The sequence below is a fragment of the Zeus faber genome, assembly GCF_960531495.2.
Source record: "Zeus faber genome assembly, chromosome: 21".
NCBI lineage: Eukaryota > Metazoa > Chordata > Actinopteri > Zeiformes > Zeidae > Zeus > Zeus faber.
Window position 1 is genome coordinate 15,872,719 of NC_137208.1, and position 17,135 is coordinate 15,889,853.

At 46.9% G+C, this 17,135-nt stretch overlaps 1 protein-coding gene across 1 annotated transcript in view; it reads right to left on the bottom strand.

The window, feature by feature from the left end:
- The window catches only part of bltp3b (bridge-like lipid transfer protein family member 3B), a gene marked incomplete at its 5' end in the record, with an annotated part of 44,501 nt that overhangs the window by 19,104 nt on the left and 8,262 nt on the right, over positions 1 to 17,135 (bottom strand). Inside the window, 11 exons of the mRNA XM_080022754.1 lie at positions 76 to 185; positions 428 to 568; positions 824 to 985; positions 3,278 to 3,361; positions 3,573 to 3,753; positions 8,545 to 8,712; positions 9,281 to 9,421; positions 11,428 to 11,617; positions 12,073 to 12,164; positions 13,866 to 13,904; positions 16,462 to 16,624. Of these exons, the coding sequence (XP_079878880.1) occupies positions 76 to 185; positions 428 to 568; positions 824 to 985; positions 3,278 to 3,361; positions 3,573 to 3,753; positions 8,545 to 8,712; positions 9,281 to 9,421; positions 11,428 to 11,617; positions 12,073 to 12,164; positions 13,866 to 13,904; positions 16,462 to 16,624 (1,471 nt within the window). The remainder of the gene's footprint in view (positions 1 to 75; positions 186 to 427; positions 569 to 823; positions 986 to 3,277; positions 3,362 to 3,572; positions 3,754 to 8,544; positions 8,713 to 9,280; positions 9,422 to 11,427; positions 11,618 to 12,072; positions 12,165 to 13,865; positions 13,905 to 16,461; positions 16,625 to 17,135) is intronic.

Here is a 17,135-nt window from a genome sequence, read left to right on the forward strand (position 1 = left end):
TGTGTGTGTGTGTGTGTGTGTGTGTGTGTGTGTGTGTGTGTGTGTGTGTGTGTGTGTGTGTGCATACGCACGCACCTGGTAAATGCTAAAGTCAGCCATGCGGAGAACGACGGAGCTGGACATGAGTTGTGTCTTGGGGCTCTGGGGAGGAGGACTGAAGGAACTGGAGCCGGTACTTATCTTCCCTGGAGCAGGAGAGATAGAGAGACATGAACAGAAGGAGAGAGACAAGGAAAGAGAGATAAAGACGATGGAGAAAAAAAAAAAAAGAGGAATAGGCAGGAAACGAGGAAACCTGAAGAAAACGACTCAGTTCTGCAACGCCAAGCCCCTGGGCCTGGCTGAATGTGTGCAGCACCGCACCGGGACGTGCGCACGCACACACACACACACTCACTCACTCACTCACACTCACACTCCATGGTACCTGGCTCCAAGCACCAGCAGCACTGGGCCGGTGGCTGTGTGTGCACGGCCCACTCTAGCACCTCGCCATCGACCTCCCAAAACCCTACTCCTTCCTTCTGCCTTCCTAGGGGCCCATACACATCAAGGTCCCTAAGGGACACTGAGGGACAGAAAACCCACAAGGGCAAGGTCAGTGGGGATCAGGACCCCCCCTTCTGTCCACGCACGTGTAGGCGTGCGTGCCTGAGGAGAGTCCACCTCACCTTACAGTGTTCAATCAGTGAGCAAAATGTAAATGCAGATCAAGTCGCTTTAGTGTGCACGCACTGTTTATGTACTTAATGTGTGTGTGTGTGTGTGTGTGTGTGTGTGTGTGTGTGTGTATGCGTGTGTGTGCGTGTGTGTGCATGTGTACCATGCTGCGGGGAGACGTGCACGGCTGCGGGGCCCTGCTGGTCCTTGATGGTGCTCTTGAGCATCTCCACATTGGCCTTGAACTCGTCCAGGAGGCTCCGGGCCCAGCCCTCCCGAGCCTTGGTGGCTTCACTGTAGTGCATCCAGTGCAGGCAGCTGTCCCCTGAGGACGGAAACCGGAAGTGGGGACGGGAGAGAGTTAGGGGCCAGGAATCGGCAAAAACGTTAGAAGCAGATTTGTGAGGGCGACTGTGGGGGGGGGGGGGTCAGCAGATATCACATACATAAATCTAATACTTAAAAATGGAGACCTATTTTTAGTCAAATCTTAACACCATTAAAGGGTAGATTTTTGGACAAATCATATGATCAATCATACATAGTATTAAAGGTCCCACATTATACTCCTTTTCAACAAGTTAATATTGGTCCCTGAGGTCCCCAAAACACGTCTGAAGTTTTTTGCTGAAAATACCACTCAGGTTATGTTGATGTTATGAACTGTTGGTGGCTCGGGCCGTGGCTGGTTGATATCACGGTTACGGTGAGCGTTCACCTACCGCCCCGTGAAAACAACCGACATGAGATACGCAGGAGTTCAACTGCACATGTTGGATCCAGAATCTGATCCAGAACAAGGAGAGGCTCCTGCAGAAGTTCAAACATTATGAATGCAGCCGGACGTTTCTGAATGGTCAGTTAGCAATTCTTTTAAACTTTTTATTTTTGTGTATCTATTTATTTATTTATTTTACACGTGGCCCGTAGGGTTGGGCGATATGTCCAAATTTTCCGACCGGCAACTGTCAGTCCAACAACTGGCGGTTGTCGATATATTCGCCGTGGGGGTTGGTGGGGGCGGAGTGGATTGGATCACGGACGCCCCGATGCACCTCTCCATGCGCCCCCGTCTCCCTCTCCCTCTGCAATCCCATATGTGATCATTTCGGTTTTAAGCCAGACGCAACCAGCAAGCCAAAGGACATAAAATAAGTAATTTGCTTAATTAGGAGTTTTTAAGGGAGAGCAAAACAAAAGGATTGAATTGTGTAATTATCCCGGAGCAAGTGGCCCCCCCACCCACCGGTGACAGGTATGTCTGAGTGTGCTCAGCACCGCTGCATTGGTCCTCTAATATCTGAAGCAAACTGAATGGTACCAAAGGAAAAGAGAGAGAGAGAGAGAGAGAGAGAGAGAGAGAGAGAGAGAGAGAGAGAGAGAGAGAGAGAGAGAGAGAGAGAGAGAGAGAGAGAGAGAGAGAGAGAGAGAGAGAGAGAGAGAGAGAGAGAGAGAGAGAGAGAGAGAGAGAGAGAGAGAGAGAGAGAGAGAGAGAGAGAGAGAGAGAGAGAGAGAGAGAGCCCATTTAAGAATGATCTGGAAACAGGGTTTAGGATGATTTATTTTTTCTTTTTGAGGATTTCCCCAGACGTGGGAGAAAAGCACCGGGCGCGGCTAAAACGGCGACGCGGAATACCAGTTCCTATTCGCGTACTAAATTAGCAAAATAAAAGGACAAAAATAGCCCAAGATAATTGCGCAAAAAAAACAACCGCCGATGGAGTCCAATCGCCGGTTGCCGTTATATTGGTCCAATCACCAAGCCTTACAAGGCTTGAAGTTAAATCAATCAGTCAATATTCTACTGTGATTGAACACTTTTCTGCTTAGAATTCAAAAGTTAAATAAAGATATATTATTCATGCATCAATTTATCTCCTTTCATCATAACACGTAGGCCTGGCCCACAGGAAAGAGCAGTTTATATGTTGACTGTATCCAATGTTGTGTTGGTCATACTATTGAATGATTTATTGCTTGTGTAAAGTGAATTATACAGAAGATAAGAAACTTAAAAAAAAAATGCAGACTGAATCGCAATATTGGTCTTAAAAAAAAAAAAAAAAAAAAAAAAAAAATTCACAATATAATTATTTTCCCCCAATCGTTCAGCCCCAACACATTGTCATGGATTTTGTTACAATTTATATTTTTTTATTCTATTTGTAGTTCAAATTAAATTTAAACACTCATGTGGATTTTTGAACCAATATTTGACTATCAGGACACAGCACCACCCCCAATGCAAAATCTGGCAACCACCCCATAAGGGGCGGTAGGGTTGTGGGAAAAATGAAGGAAATCCCAATCTGAAATGACACCGAGATAACAGGACGGAAGGATCCACTTCCAGATTTTAGAATACATGTTGGAAAAATGAAGCCAACCGGACGGAAGCATCTAGAGGATGGAGAGAGGCCTTCCCTCTGCTCTTCAATAAGCAGCACGTACCGATGGGATGAAGCCCTTCGACGCAGTTGCGGTGAGTGGGCTTTGATTTAGCAGTTATGATCTTACCGCGGTGAGGCTTGTGGTGTTGGGTTCGAGTAGCGCTGGCCAAATCCCCAGCAATTGTGTAGGGAGGGCAGTAAAGTAGCAGGGCACTAGGTATAAGTACCTGCTCTGTGGAAGGGGTAGTAGTCCAGCGTGATGACGCTAAACGACAGCTGCATGGCTCCACCCGTTATCCTCTTGTTGCTCACTGTGCAACACACACACACACACACACACACACACACACACACACACACACACACACACACACACACACACACACACACACACACACACACACACACACACACACACACACACACACACACACACACACACACACACACACACACACAAAGTTAGTTTTTCTTTTCCTCTCTTTTTTTCTTTCAGTGTGTTGGTGCTTCTGCTGGCACCACCTTTGTCCTTGGCGTGGATGTCGTCACAGATGTGCAGGTCAAGGTGTGTGATCTGGAGGTGGTGCGAGGTCTCGCACACGTCGTAGGAGCTGAAGAGCTTAGCCATGGAGGCCGTCTGGTCGGCTGCTGCGGACGGTTGCTGGGTGCGCACCTGCTGGGCTGAGGGGGGCGCCGACGAGGCCTGAGGAACAACATGGGCAAGCGGATGAAGGGCACTGTTGTCTGAGGCAGTGGGGCGGTTTTGATTAAATAAATGTTTAATCCCTGTCCCTGGCACAATCCTAGACAACTCCTCCTCTACCAGGGCTGCCCCCTGAAAGTAGACCAGTCTAATCATCAGTCAGAAACCCGTCAGTCGACTGAGATTCTTCAAGCAGTCGTTTTTTTTCCCAGTGAGTGTCCATTACAACAGCTGGATAAAACCTCTCCGTGAGCCCCGATGGCAGAGAGCAAGACGGAGAGCCGAGCCCCATTCCTCGAAATAAAACAACTAAAAACAGTGCGGGGACGGGGCACGGAGGAACGGGGCACGACTCCGACTCGTTGAGATTACTTTCTGCGTATCACACACGGAGAGGGGGTGATCGGGGAGAGTCACGGAGAAAGTGTCCCCATTATGCACTGTTTCATTCCATACCGCTCGATATGCATCGTTTCATTCCACGTGAAATAAAATAACCGACATCTAAAATACAAACACGCTGTTCTGGCGCGCCGATCCCGGGCACCCCATCGCTGCGGCGTGCATCGCTATCGTGCATCGTCTGGACTCTCGGAGAGGGAGACAGGTGCGCAAAATGCCTCCCCCCGCCGACCATTAGTCGAATATTCGCACTGAACAGCCGAATCCGATTCGACTGACAAAATTCTGAGTCGGGTACGGCCCTATCCTCTACAGCTGCTTACTCTACGAAACGTGCTTCAGATAAGGATAAATGCCTCACAAACAGTAAAAGCATTCAATTAATGATTTAAACCAATTTCTAATGTATAAGATTGTAATTGTTAGCGCTGGCAGTGTGGCAATGAAAGAGAACGAGAGTTACGTGTGTCACTCGGGTTCTATGGCACATGCGCTGTTCAGATCCCCAGCTTTGCCGATGCCATCTTGTACATTAGCCGTCGCAGCTAGCCGTCGCTGAGTGTGAATGCATGGCGCGTGTAAATGAAATGACTTTTCTTATTCGCTGCGTTTCAGGCAGTCTTTTGCAATGTGTTTATCGGGCATGTTCATATCGCGACGACGATGAAAACGCGATCTATCGGCCAGCACTATTTGCAACGCGTCTTAGAGATGGCACTCCCACATACTGTATCTTGTGAAGACCCTCGGGGATAAGGATAATCGGAAGGGGAGCACTCGGAACTGATAAGCCTGACCTCTGAAAGCGAACCGTAGGAATTTCCTGTGATTAAGCGCAATCGGAATCCGGAATTGAAAATCCTCTGGTCGACAGTTGTAAATCAGTGGCCTGGGGAGATGGCCCGCAGTACGACCGCCTTGCGTAGCATGTGAAATGCCAATGCCTTTAAAAATTTGGTTGTGCCTTCTCACATCGAGGATTGGGCAAAACCTGCCGTCCTTCCTCCTGATTAGGAAATAAACGTAATAAAATCCATCGAGCTGTGGGGGTTGACCGACGGCGCCCTTCCAGAGCAGGGCGGTTCTCCTGGCTGAGTGCTAGCGAGCTTCTACGATCTCTGAACGTGATCATTTTGACCCCGTTGAAGCCTGGGGGCCGACGTTGGAACTGGAGGGTGTACCCTTTGGACATGGTCTCCCTGAACAATAGGTCTGATGTATAATCCCTCCAGCAATCAAGGTGTTACTGCAATAGTTTTCCAACGGGTGGCCACCAGGCACTTAGTAGCCACCAGGGCAAGATAATGCCTGTGGGTAAGGCTGTGACGATAACTGCATTACCACAATTCCACAGTACCACAGTTCCTTACGGAACAAAACAAGCACCGTGCATAACGGGGACACTTTCTCCGTCACTCTCTTACATCCCTCCGAGAGATGGGATTGAGCAAGCCACACCTGTCTGCGAGCAAGGGTTAGCGTAGACATGAGCCTGCCAAGCTCCGTCAAAATGAACGCAAAGGCCTGCAGTGATGAGTCACTGAGGCTCAGTGCTGAGGCGTCCCCGCCTGATGTTTGTAGAGTCTGAGACAAGGCAAGCATGAGGTGGGACAGGGAGTTCCCCATGCAGCCCATGTGGGCAGCTGTGTCATATGTCCCGGTGATAAGGTCATCAGTGGTGCGGCACTGAGCCCGAGGGCAACGGGTGTTGGGCCTCAATGCCTATTAAGGGGAGACAGTCAGTGAGGCTATGGTGGGCTCCACCTCTGGCGATTCAGCCTATAGGGGCTGGCATCCTGCATTTCCGCTAAGGCCCTGCAACCACTAGAATGGCGGAGACCTGGGGTCTGCCCAACACCTTTGCAGCTCCCCAATGTCGCCTGGAGACGGGGGAACACTACAAGTGGCCGTCTGAAGGGAATGCCTGAAGAATGCACTGGTGAGGGCGAATACGACCGGAGCTTTGTCCAGCCCTAGAAGTGCCAATGCCATAAAAATGGCTGACTTCAGGGTGAGCGCTTCCCCCTCACCAAACAGGTTGCCGGAGGCAGCAATGGACACACATCCTCTTCTTGGAACCCCACAGACTGTGGTAGTATAGTGGCACCCACCCGCATTGCTGGGGTCCCTTGGTTAGCCCTCTTCCTGGGTGGAGCCCTTGACAGTTCCACTTGTGAACACCTGTGTGGCCTCCTACAAGCACTCGCTCTGTCCTGGCAGTCGAGTGGGGGACCTTCGACCTGAGCCAGTCGAGAGAACTTCAGGTTCAGTGGCATGAAGGAACAGTGCTCCACACCCAAACACCTGGGACAGAAATCGTGTCCGTCTACGGCCAGCAGAGGAGCCATGCACCCGGTACAAGTATGATTGCTCATTCCTCTTTTTTGCTAACGTTTAGCTGGCTGACGTGATCCGGCAGCACCACTTGATAATATAAGAGCTAATGCAGAGGACAGCAATGTGTTCGTAAATGAATAGAGGGGGCACCCCAAACTGACAATTACTAGCTCGCTCAGGCGAGGCCACCCAATGCTATCATTGCTATTGAACCAAAAACTCGGGGTACTGACGCCGGCCACACATGGTGTTGCTTCTTTCCGTAACCCTACTTGCAGTCAAACTGTAGGGTTCAGCCTCTGGGTGAGGAAGGATCACCGACGAAACACGACACTCCCAGAGTGTGTGAAGCTGTTTTCCCTACGTTTAGACTATAGGCCCCTCATGGAAGAAGAGAACGTTTTTTTTTTTTTTTTCGACCTACGTTTCTTCCTGCTATGCAAGAAGATATGAAGGAACAGAGCCCAGAGTCCCGAGTGATTATATAGAGGCGACAGATTGGCACCAGGGGTCACACGTGACTTTGTCGATATAAAATTCTCCCCTGCGCTTGCACGAGGTGGATAAATCCAGTGTGAAACACTGCCTCTGGCGGCCGGTAAGAATGAAATAGAACAACCCTGTGTCATCTCCTCAGCTTCTCAGCAGGGTGACCTCGTTGGTCTGACTTTTAGCCAGAAAGAAGCCCCGCCAAAGCCAAGAGTTCGGGGTGTTTTAGATCGGTTCTGTGCCATTAATGTTGAGCTGAATACGAACAAAGACGTGACTTTTTGTGCTTTCATTTAAAAGATGATGTGAAACGCAGGTACTGTGAAGCCAAAAAAGAAGCACAGAAAGTATGGTTAAAAAAAAATTAAAACAGATAAACTAGGTTGGTTTGGCCACTCAGAAAAAGGCTTGGAATGCAGTGCGCAGTGTTTTTTTCCAGGATGGGTTGAATTCAGGAAACCGGACCACAACAATGCTGCATCTGCCTTTTAACCTTGTACCAAACAGACGGAACGCTGCGGTAGCATAAACCTACCAGCAGATGGCGTTTCAAACATGCCGCTAGGGCGCGGATGGAAAAAGACTCCCGAGGTCTGTGAATATGGTTTGTGTGAAAGACATTGGACTGCAGTGAAGGTGACAGAGGCGGGAGTCACAGAAGACAACCAGACATGTACCACGATGCAGAAAGATGATGAGAGGGCCGCAGGGACCATCTGGCAGGAGGGGCATCACACTGAGAGGCACACATCACTTCCCACAGACACAGAGACAAACTATCAGACCGTGGACAAAGCGAGTGGGACACAGGGGCAGAATTAAGGTGTGGGAGGACGGAAAAAAGTAGTAGCAAAATGAAAAGAGACAGAGATAATGAGAGTCACAAGGAAAGATGTCAAATTGTTGACAAGAGGTGGAGGATAGAGGGGTCTTTTGGCCTGGAATGCATAAATTCAAGGCTTTGAGCTACGAAGGTGTGTCAGATACAAAAGTATCTGACACACCTTCTAATTTGTGGATTTAGCTATTTTAGCAACACCCAGTGCTAACGGATGTTATCTCCATATATAAACATTTGGCACTGAAAAGTTCGGGGGGCGTGAATGCCTGGACCACTATAACTGTTGCTGTCACCGAGAAGTGGGGAAAGCAACAACAGCTCAGCTGCAAAGTGGTAGGCCAGGCAAGTTCACATGTTCATAAATTGGGTTTCCAATGGCTGACCATCTGTACACAGGCCTCAGATCGCCATGCACAAAGTCGAGGGCTGGTATTCACGGTCCAGGGACCATTAGTCCCAGTGAAGGGCAATCCTAATGCTACAGCATACAGTGACAGTCTAGACAATTGTGTGCTTTTGGGGAGAACATTTCCGGTTTCACAATAATGCCCCTTAGCTGGCCAGCACAGAGCCCTGACCTCAGCCCCACCCCAACAGACCATGAGTCAGGCCTAATCTTCCAACATCGGCAGCTCACCGCACTAATTCTCTTGTGCCTGAATGGAAGCGGAAAGTGTTCCCCGAGGAGAGCACGGGTGCGAACGTGTGTATCAATTGTCTACCTGGTCTTCGGTGGCCATGCTCTTCCTCTGCTGGGCCGACTTCTCCATGGCCTCGCTGAGGGACTTGGCGTACTGCACCATGGCTTTGAGCTGGGAGTCTGTCAGCACCCACAGCAGGTCGTCCAGGATGAGGATCAGCTTGGAGGCCACCACGTTGCAGTCCTTCATCTGCACGGCGGAGCAGAGGGGCGGAAAGTTGACGAACGGCAATTGGGATCATTCAGAATTGGAATAGGAACACGGCCCATTACTGCAAGAACAAAGGACTTTGGAGTGAATGAGCTTGTGTCAAGAGACAAATGAATCATTTCCCTGTGCTACCCGAAACTCAGTTTAAATCCCCTTCTCCCCAAAAGATTTTTTTCAGAAATCCCTAAACTGACATCTCTAGTTCTCTTTGTTATTGGACTAGCCATGGGTGCATGTTAGAATGTGATAAAAAAAAAAGAATAATAATAATAATAATCTAATATATATATATATATATATATATATATATATATATATTATATATATATATATATATATATATATATATATATATATATATATATATATATATATATATATATATATATATATATATATATGCTCAAGTTGTTCCTGCAGGCTTTGGCGTATACACAGGAAGAGAAAATGGCAGTCATGTATCACTTTAAACAACCTGAATCCAATGTGGCGGCTTAAGACTGCCTGCGGAAAACACATGCTTCTAGTGTCGGAATCTGTCAGTCACCCGTCTCTTGAGGGTGACGCGGATCTTGGACTGGTTGGTTATGAGGCGGATCGGTGCGCTCAGCATTTCGTGCTCCGCGCTCTGGATGGCATCTGCCTCGATGCGGATCATCTGCCAGCTGATCTCCTTAAATGTCAGGATCTGGAACAGAGGGAGGGCGGGGAGCCGGGGGTGTTAGAGGCCTGCACTCCGGGAGGTGTTTTGCATTCGTTTCAATATCTCTGATTCACGGCGATTTTTGAGGAGATGGAGAGCACAATCCCTGGGAGAAGTGAGAGAGAGAGAGAACACAGCGGTGGCATGAAGGATTTTCTCGGTCTGAGAACCCGTCCAACGACTCCAAAATATTATTACTAATAAGTTTGGAATTTAAAAAAAAGACTGCAAAAGCAGGTTGGAGAGACTTGACTGGGTGGTATAATTAAAGCCTGGCGCAAGACAGCATAAGCCTCCAGCACACCAAACCCTTTCATTCTTTAAGTACAAGGAAAGGAGTATGTGTGTTTCCACACTCATACGGGTGGGTGCGCTTTTTAACACGTAGGTTTAAGTAAACAGGAAAGTCAAATTCATTAGGAGTAAAGCAGTCTAGTCATTCAGAAAACCAAAAAGCTGTACGGCGGCAATCGTTGACAGTTGTTTTAATTGAACAGAGAAATCTTTCATAGGGTTAAGTTGTCAAATTTTTTTTCGGGAAAGAAATGGAAAACCTTCAAAAACCAGAGTGAGAAATAAATAGTGGACTCGTCTTCCATCCGGGGGAGCGGAATCCCGAAAGACGCGAGCGTGTTCAGAGACCGCTTCCGCCTTTTGAATAAAAGCCACAAACCAGTGTGACGACTACACCTGGTTTCCAGTCCTTGAAATCAAGGAGGAAATCCAAGGAGGATGGGGATGCAGCCAAAAAAGTTGGAATACCACCACCACACGGCCACAAGAAAAGTTGTAAGCCTCAATCGTTTTGTTGAGCCCATTTAGTTACATGGTGTTAAACAACATCTGGGATGTGAAACGGTTAGCTATAACAGCCGACATGAAAGCGAAGGAATATTCTTCTACGAGAAAAGTTTCCTTTTCAAGCGACACTGATCCTATCTGGGGCTGTCACGATTCAGATTCGCAAAATCGTTTGAAATGAGCGGTCGATTTTGAACGTTGAAATCACAAGCGGGTTCTTCCAAATCTCCCTGTATTTTTGAGGGTAATATTGTCCGAGGTGGTCGCCATAATGGGGGCGGTCAAGATCCGCCGGTAAACATATACAGTGCTGGTGGCTCCCTCAGCACACACTGCGGCAGCGGATCTCGGGAACAGCAGTCCTGTGGATCGCGGAAAACTGTCACCCAAAAAAGTTATTACGCCAGATTTTATGGACTTTACAGTCCATTTATGCTATTTAAACACATTAACATGTGGCGACTAAATGGCCGACTGTCTCCTTGTTCGCCAGGTCAACAGTAAAATCGAAAAAAGTTTTTGTTTTGTAAGGGCCTATTCAAAACAATCTAAAAACGTTACTGTTTTGCAAAATAGCCTTTTCAAAGGAGCAGGAGTTTCGACTTTCTCACTTTGCGTGCTTGAAAATGGCAACTTCGCATGAGATTGGGATGCTCTCACCAAACCCCGCGGCGCAATGAAAGTGATGAAAGATTCTATGAATTGCAATGAAAGATCCCCCCCTCACCTCTTTCCCCGTGGGGGCTCGGGCGCACCACGGCCTCCGCCCGGTCTATCGGCCGTATATTTACTCATTTATATGAGTTTATCTACATGTATGTATATATTTATTGTCTTGTTTATTTATTTCAGGATTTATTTCATAGGCATATTTATTTTGATTTGTGTGCTACGTCCACATACATCCTCTTTGTGCGCGCAAGTGAATGAGCCGGACCGCACCGGGTGACTTCTGACTGTCCATCCATCTATGCATCTATGGATCTATCCATCCATCTATCCATCCATCCATCATCCATCCATCTTTCCATTCATCTATCCATCCATCTACCCATCCATCCATCCATCTATCCATCTATCCATCCATCAATGAGTTGGTTAACAAAACATCCAGAATCATTTGTGACCACTTGCACTGCTAGGGTGGGGTGTGGTATGATGGTGTAGTGTGGGAGGGGTGGGTCACACACCTCTCCCCGCTGGGGGTCCTGGATGCGGGTGAAGCGCAGGTCGCTGATGCTCCAGCTGGTGTTGACGCTGTACACCTGGAGCTGCGAGAGCTCGAAGGAGGCGTTGAAGGCCTTGGCGCTGATCCGGATCACGATGGAGTTGATGGACAGGGACATGCCCTCCACCACCTTCTCCGCAAAGCCGTACTCACTGCAGGGCGGTGTGGGAGTGGTCATGGGCGTGTGGGAGAGAGACGAAGTGAGTAAACCAGAGCGCTGATAACAGGTTGTTGACTGTTCTCGCGGTTCTAATCAATGCCTCTCCCTGCTTGGTCATAATATCCACATTACTTGTGATTGTTTCTCCAATATTTCTTGTGTGTAGATATCAAGGTTTTCATTAACAAAATAAAAAATACATTTTTAGTATCTGTAAATATTGCCCGTCCCAACAGTATCTGATGGGGATCGAGGCAGAGGCCTTGTCCCGACCAGGGTTTCACACGCATTACACCTGGGCATTTTACTTCAGGAGGTCTCTTGTACAATGCCCCGACACGGGATGCTAAACACCCATAAAGAAGACTGCTCTGCTACAAAATCGCAAAACGAATCTGGTGACACATGGCGGTAAACATTAAGTGACGGTAAAGTCCCTGCGCTCACCTTTGTCCTGAGGCCGTTGCTATGGGAGACGGGCCGTTGGGCGGGCGTGGCTCATCGCAGGTGCTCATCTCCATCACCACCTTATCTAGAGTCTGAGCGTCACAGAAGCGTTAGAGGCACAGCCCTGAGTCACGTGCCATTGTGGATTCATTTTAGACTTTTGGTAAGTTTGAGTCGCAGAATGGAAAAAGAGGAGGGAAAAACAGAGAACTCGCTTTATCCTCTTTCACGCTTTTCTTCAGTTTAGGGGAAGACAATACAGCTTTGAACAGTGTAGTTCCTTCAGTCAACTCTCGTCTCTGAGCTCTAACACAGAACCGAGACTTGGCAGAGGCTACACCCTGCCCAAAACTCTGTGAGGGAGCACCTCAAAGAATCATCTCAAAGAAAAATGATGTTGACCTTGCTATCAAATTCACATGCCCTTGGTAAACATTTGGACAATGCTTGTAGTGCCTTGTCATTGTTTTCATTTGTTGAAAGATAAAATGTGCTCTGTGGGTGCAATGATTACGAGGAGATTATATTTAAAAGAATAAATGTATCAGATTGAATTGAATTGCTTTTATGCCACATTACAATACCTTGTTATCGCATAATGTGAGAATGAACATGTCGTAAATATTTAATGAAGAGCATTGCCATAGCATTATGTAATATTGTATTAGCCAAAAAAAGGCAGCCGTTAGATAACACCAGGTATTGGCGGCATGTACTGTATATAAGAGAGCGGCGGCGCTTGCTGACCACACAGAACATCCAGGATATCGTAGCAGAGATGGCAGCCGTCTTCTTACTGTTACTGCTGACCTTCTCCGGCAGCCTGTGCCTTGGGAACCAGACCTACCTGGGGACCGGTGCCAGCCTTGCCGTCTGCCAGCCTGACAGCTGCGCCGTCATCAGCGAGCTGGCCGCCATGAGGGAGAAGCTGGCGGCCTTGTCCCAGATGCAGACGGCCCTCGAGGACAGCCTCAAGTCCATGGTGAAGGAGCTGGCCACGACGGCAGCAAAACTGGAGGCCAGTGACAGCCACACCATCGAGCTCCAGAAGCTCAATGACGCCCAGAACGAGCAGCTGAAGACGCTCAAGCAGAACAATGCGGCCACCCAGCCCAAGATGGCCTTCTCGGCCGCCCTGGGCTCCTCGGTCGGACCCTTTGAACAGGACACCGTCATCAAATACCAGCGGATCCTCTCCAACTTCGGCAGCGGCTACAACCCGGCCACCGGCACCTTCACGGCCATGACGCGTGGCATGTACTACTTCCGCTACACCATGTACAACAACAACTCGGGCCAGCCCAACTCTGTGGTGTCGCTGATGATGAACACCCAGCGGGTGGTGTCCACCTGGGACACAGATGGCAATAACAGCCACGACAGCGCGACCAATGCCGCCGTAGTGCAGCTGGAGGCCGGCGACAGCGTCTTCATGAAGCTGTACGCCAACCGCGTGGTCTACGATGACGGCTACTACTACAATACTTTCAGCGGCTTCCTGCTCTTTGCCTTGTGATGAAGTTCACCACCAAGTACACCATGATATGTATAGAGAATAGGAGACTACGGAGGGGTACAGTCTGTTTGTTCTAACAATTAATATATTTGCAAAAGATGCTTTATTTTATTTTGTTATATTTTGTCCTTTCTGTTCTGTTCTGTTAAAAAAAAAAAAAAAAAAAAACTTGGTTGAAGATAGAATCTTGAATCTTGAATGACTTTAATAAACAACTGTCAAAAATGATATAATATTGTTGGCATTTGATTGTGTGAGGGGAGTGAGGGACACTTACCAGAGAGATGGGGTGCGTCTTTAACTTTGTCCAGGGTATCTAAAACAGAATCCATACAGAGACATCAGTCGTGTGTTTCGAGTACCTTTTAGAGTCGGCGATCCGTTCAGTCTTCCAAAAGGGCAAAGCAAATAACCCGGCACTGGAGCTTTCAAGTCGCATTTGCCAAAAGAGGACTCGAGACCAATCAAATTGAGTCACAAATGCATGCAGCCACGGTGACTCAAGAGACTGCGATGAGTAAAGAAGAAGAAGAAAAAAAAAAAAAAATCACAATGGGAGTCTAGACACACTGGCAGCTAAATGCCTCCACTCAACACCCAAATGTCATAAATTCCGAACTTGCAGCCTCTCATTTATGCCTGTGTCAAATTTAATGGCATTTACCAAATTAAAAAAACTCACTGATTACTTATGTAAATTTGGTGTTTCTCGCTTCGTAGCAACTTGTTTCTATCAAACATCATAAATGAAGAAAAATAATAATAAATTAAAGGGAACACGCGGCTATAATTCAATTATGGTGACAAACGGTGAAGTTTAAATTTACACCCTCATTTGGCAGTGGCGCTTACACCTGTCAACCTCAGAACTCAGACAGAAAGCTTGATTCAGGTGTGAATTAGTGTCCATGATATAGGCACGTTTATTTGCAATAATGTTGGAGCAGCCTATTTCTTCCCCCCATCTGTACTTCACAAAGCCATTTGGGACAGTGAACAGAACCTTTTACGACTGTCTGGGTTTATGGGTGTATTTTGGTCAAATTTCGAACAGGAAGTGTTAAAATGAAGAGAGGAAGGAGATGGATATCTCATCAGAAGGGAAGAAAGATAAATATCACATTTCTTCTCTCTCACAGATCGACAGCTGCCTCCGCTCTATGGCATGAATTGGAGGAAGTGAGTTCCACTTTCTCTCACACGCGCACACACACACACACACACACACACACACACACACGCACACACACACACACACACACTCTCTAAAAGGACTTGGGTATTGCGAACACAGCACCAAGGAGAATACTTCTGCTTTAGTGACACAGCATAACAGCCACACAAGACATTACACATCTCAACCACAACACCCACAGGATAAAATAAGACATAAACATATTTGTAAACACACAATTAAGATGAGCAAAAAAACAAACAAAAAAAAAACAAAAAAAAAAATAACTCAATAAATAAGCTGACACATACAGTAAATGCGGTATAATTATGTTCTTCTTTTTTTACATGGTAACCCTTAGAGCCTCAGAAATAAGGATGTGGAGAACAGGGGGAAAAATTATTGGTCTCCTGTTGACCTGAGTAACGCCTCTGCAACAAGGGGAAAAATAACAACCCCCTTCACTATTTCCAGGGCGTGTCCCAGACCGGGGACCACAGCTGTGGGCACAGGGCTGTGTGTGTGTGTGTGTGTGTGTGTGTGTGTGTGTGTGTGTGTGTGTGTGTGTGTGTGTGTAATTGCCGGTTTTCGACCGGGAAAATCTGTTGAAGTCCGACATATTTAAATCTCTCTGTTCATAATGTCCGGTGAAAATAATTCCCTCCGAGCACAATTAGAATTAGTGCTTGGTGGATCATTTTCGTAAAAAAATCCGCAGACCTGTTCATTTCCGCGCTCGGCAAGTTGCAACAGGAAGCCAATCAGTTTGGAAAATCTAAAGCTGATCTGAAAGCTTCACCTCTGACCAATCACGTTTGTCGATATAGAACTACGCCCGGTCCCCTCCCACGTGGACAGCTTGCGCTTGTTAACACAGTAGACACACACAGAGCCGCAGCGTCCAGAACTCTGAGGAGAAACAGAAAGATGATGTGTCGTCGGGACACATACATCCACAGTTTGGCGTTTTTTTGGGATATTTTAAGTTCCGACCCAAAGCAGACGGTAAATATTCATTGTGAAAATGATGTCGACAGGACGTCCCGACGAAGACGAATAACACCACAAACTTAAACATTTATTTAGACCTACCCACCATATTTATTTTGTTTTGGATTTGATCAAAATGTTATTACAGTGAAATCTTAATTAAAGCAGCTGCACTTGTTACCTATTGTTCACAAATGGAAATTATTTGATTTCAAGTAGTAACATTTGTATTTTTTATTCATTTATTTTTTAAATGGCATTTACTGACGGGACTTACTTTATTTTTAATATTCAATAAAAAAAATATTATTCATCTACATGCCTTTATGATGTCATTCTTAATAGCCTGCTTATCAGCTGTATTTTATGCTCAATAAACACATAATATTTGACTGGAATCCCTCCCGTTGGTCCAGGAAATTTAAATCTTCCAGGAAACGCTGATCAGCACCATTTTCTAATGAAATCTCTGGTGTGTGTGTGTGTGTGTGTGTGTGTGTGTGTGTGTGTGTGTGTGTGTAATAATATATATATTTTCTACCCCGATCGCCGTGCCCCGTTCCTCCAAATAAAACAACTAAAAACAGTGTGTTTTTAGTTGTTTTATTTGGAGGAACGGGGCACGGGTTGGGATAGGTGTGTGTGTGTGTGTGTGTGTGTGTGTGTGTGTGTGTGTGTGTGTGTGTGTGTGTGTGTGTGCCTGTCTCACCCTGATGGCGGCCTTGTTGCAGCCCACGTGGTTGATGGCGAGCCATGTGGGCAGGTCCAACAGGCTCTGCAGGACCTCCTCGTCCAGCTCCAGGTTGGTGAGCTGACCCTCGCCCTTCAGCGTGCTCAGGTTGATCTTGTCTGGAGACAAGTTCTTAGCAAACCTGCAGGACGCACATGGAAAAATATGTAAATTCGACTTGTGTCAATGAACAAAATATATATACACATTTTTTATGTTGTTTTTAAATGTGTAATGTCTAACCCTAACACAGAGGAAAAAAACTATCAATGAGAAAAATGTAACCTCAATAGCGAAAGCCTAACTTCTTGGTAAACCTATAATGCGCGTGGTGAGGACAAAAAGTCTTTAAAGAGCGTTTAAAGGCAGAGGGAGGGGGCCAAGGGAAGCCTGGAACCTTCTACTGTAATATGTTGCAGCTCGGGATAATTGCAGTTTGCCAGAGCCATGATGGGTAAAATTGCAGTGGGATCTCAAATAGCTTGTGTGCGCCTCTGCATTGCGATCGGCCAAGGAGGAGATGGACTCTTGAGTCGCGCTGCCTCATTAGATTTAAAAAAGAAAAAAAAAAAAAAGAAATGGACAAAATTATTTCTGACCTTTGATGATATTTTGATATCTGTCTATAAGCGTGGAGCTGACATTCTGGGCCT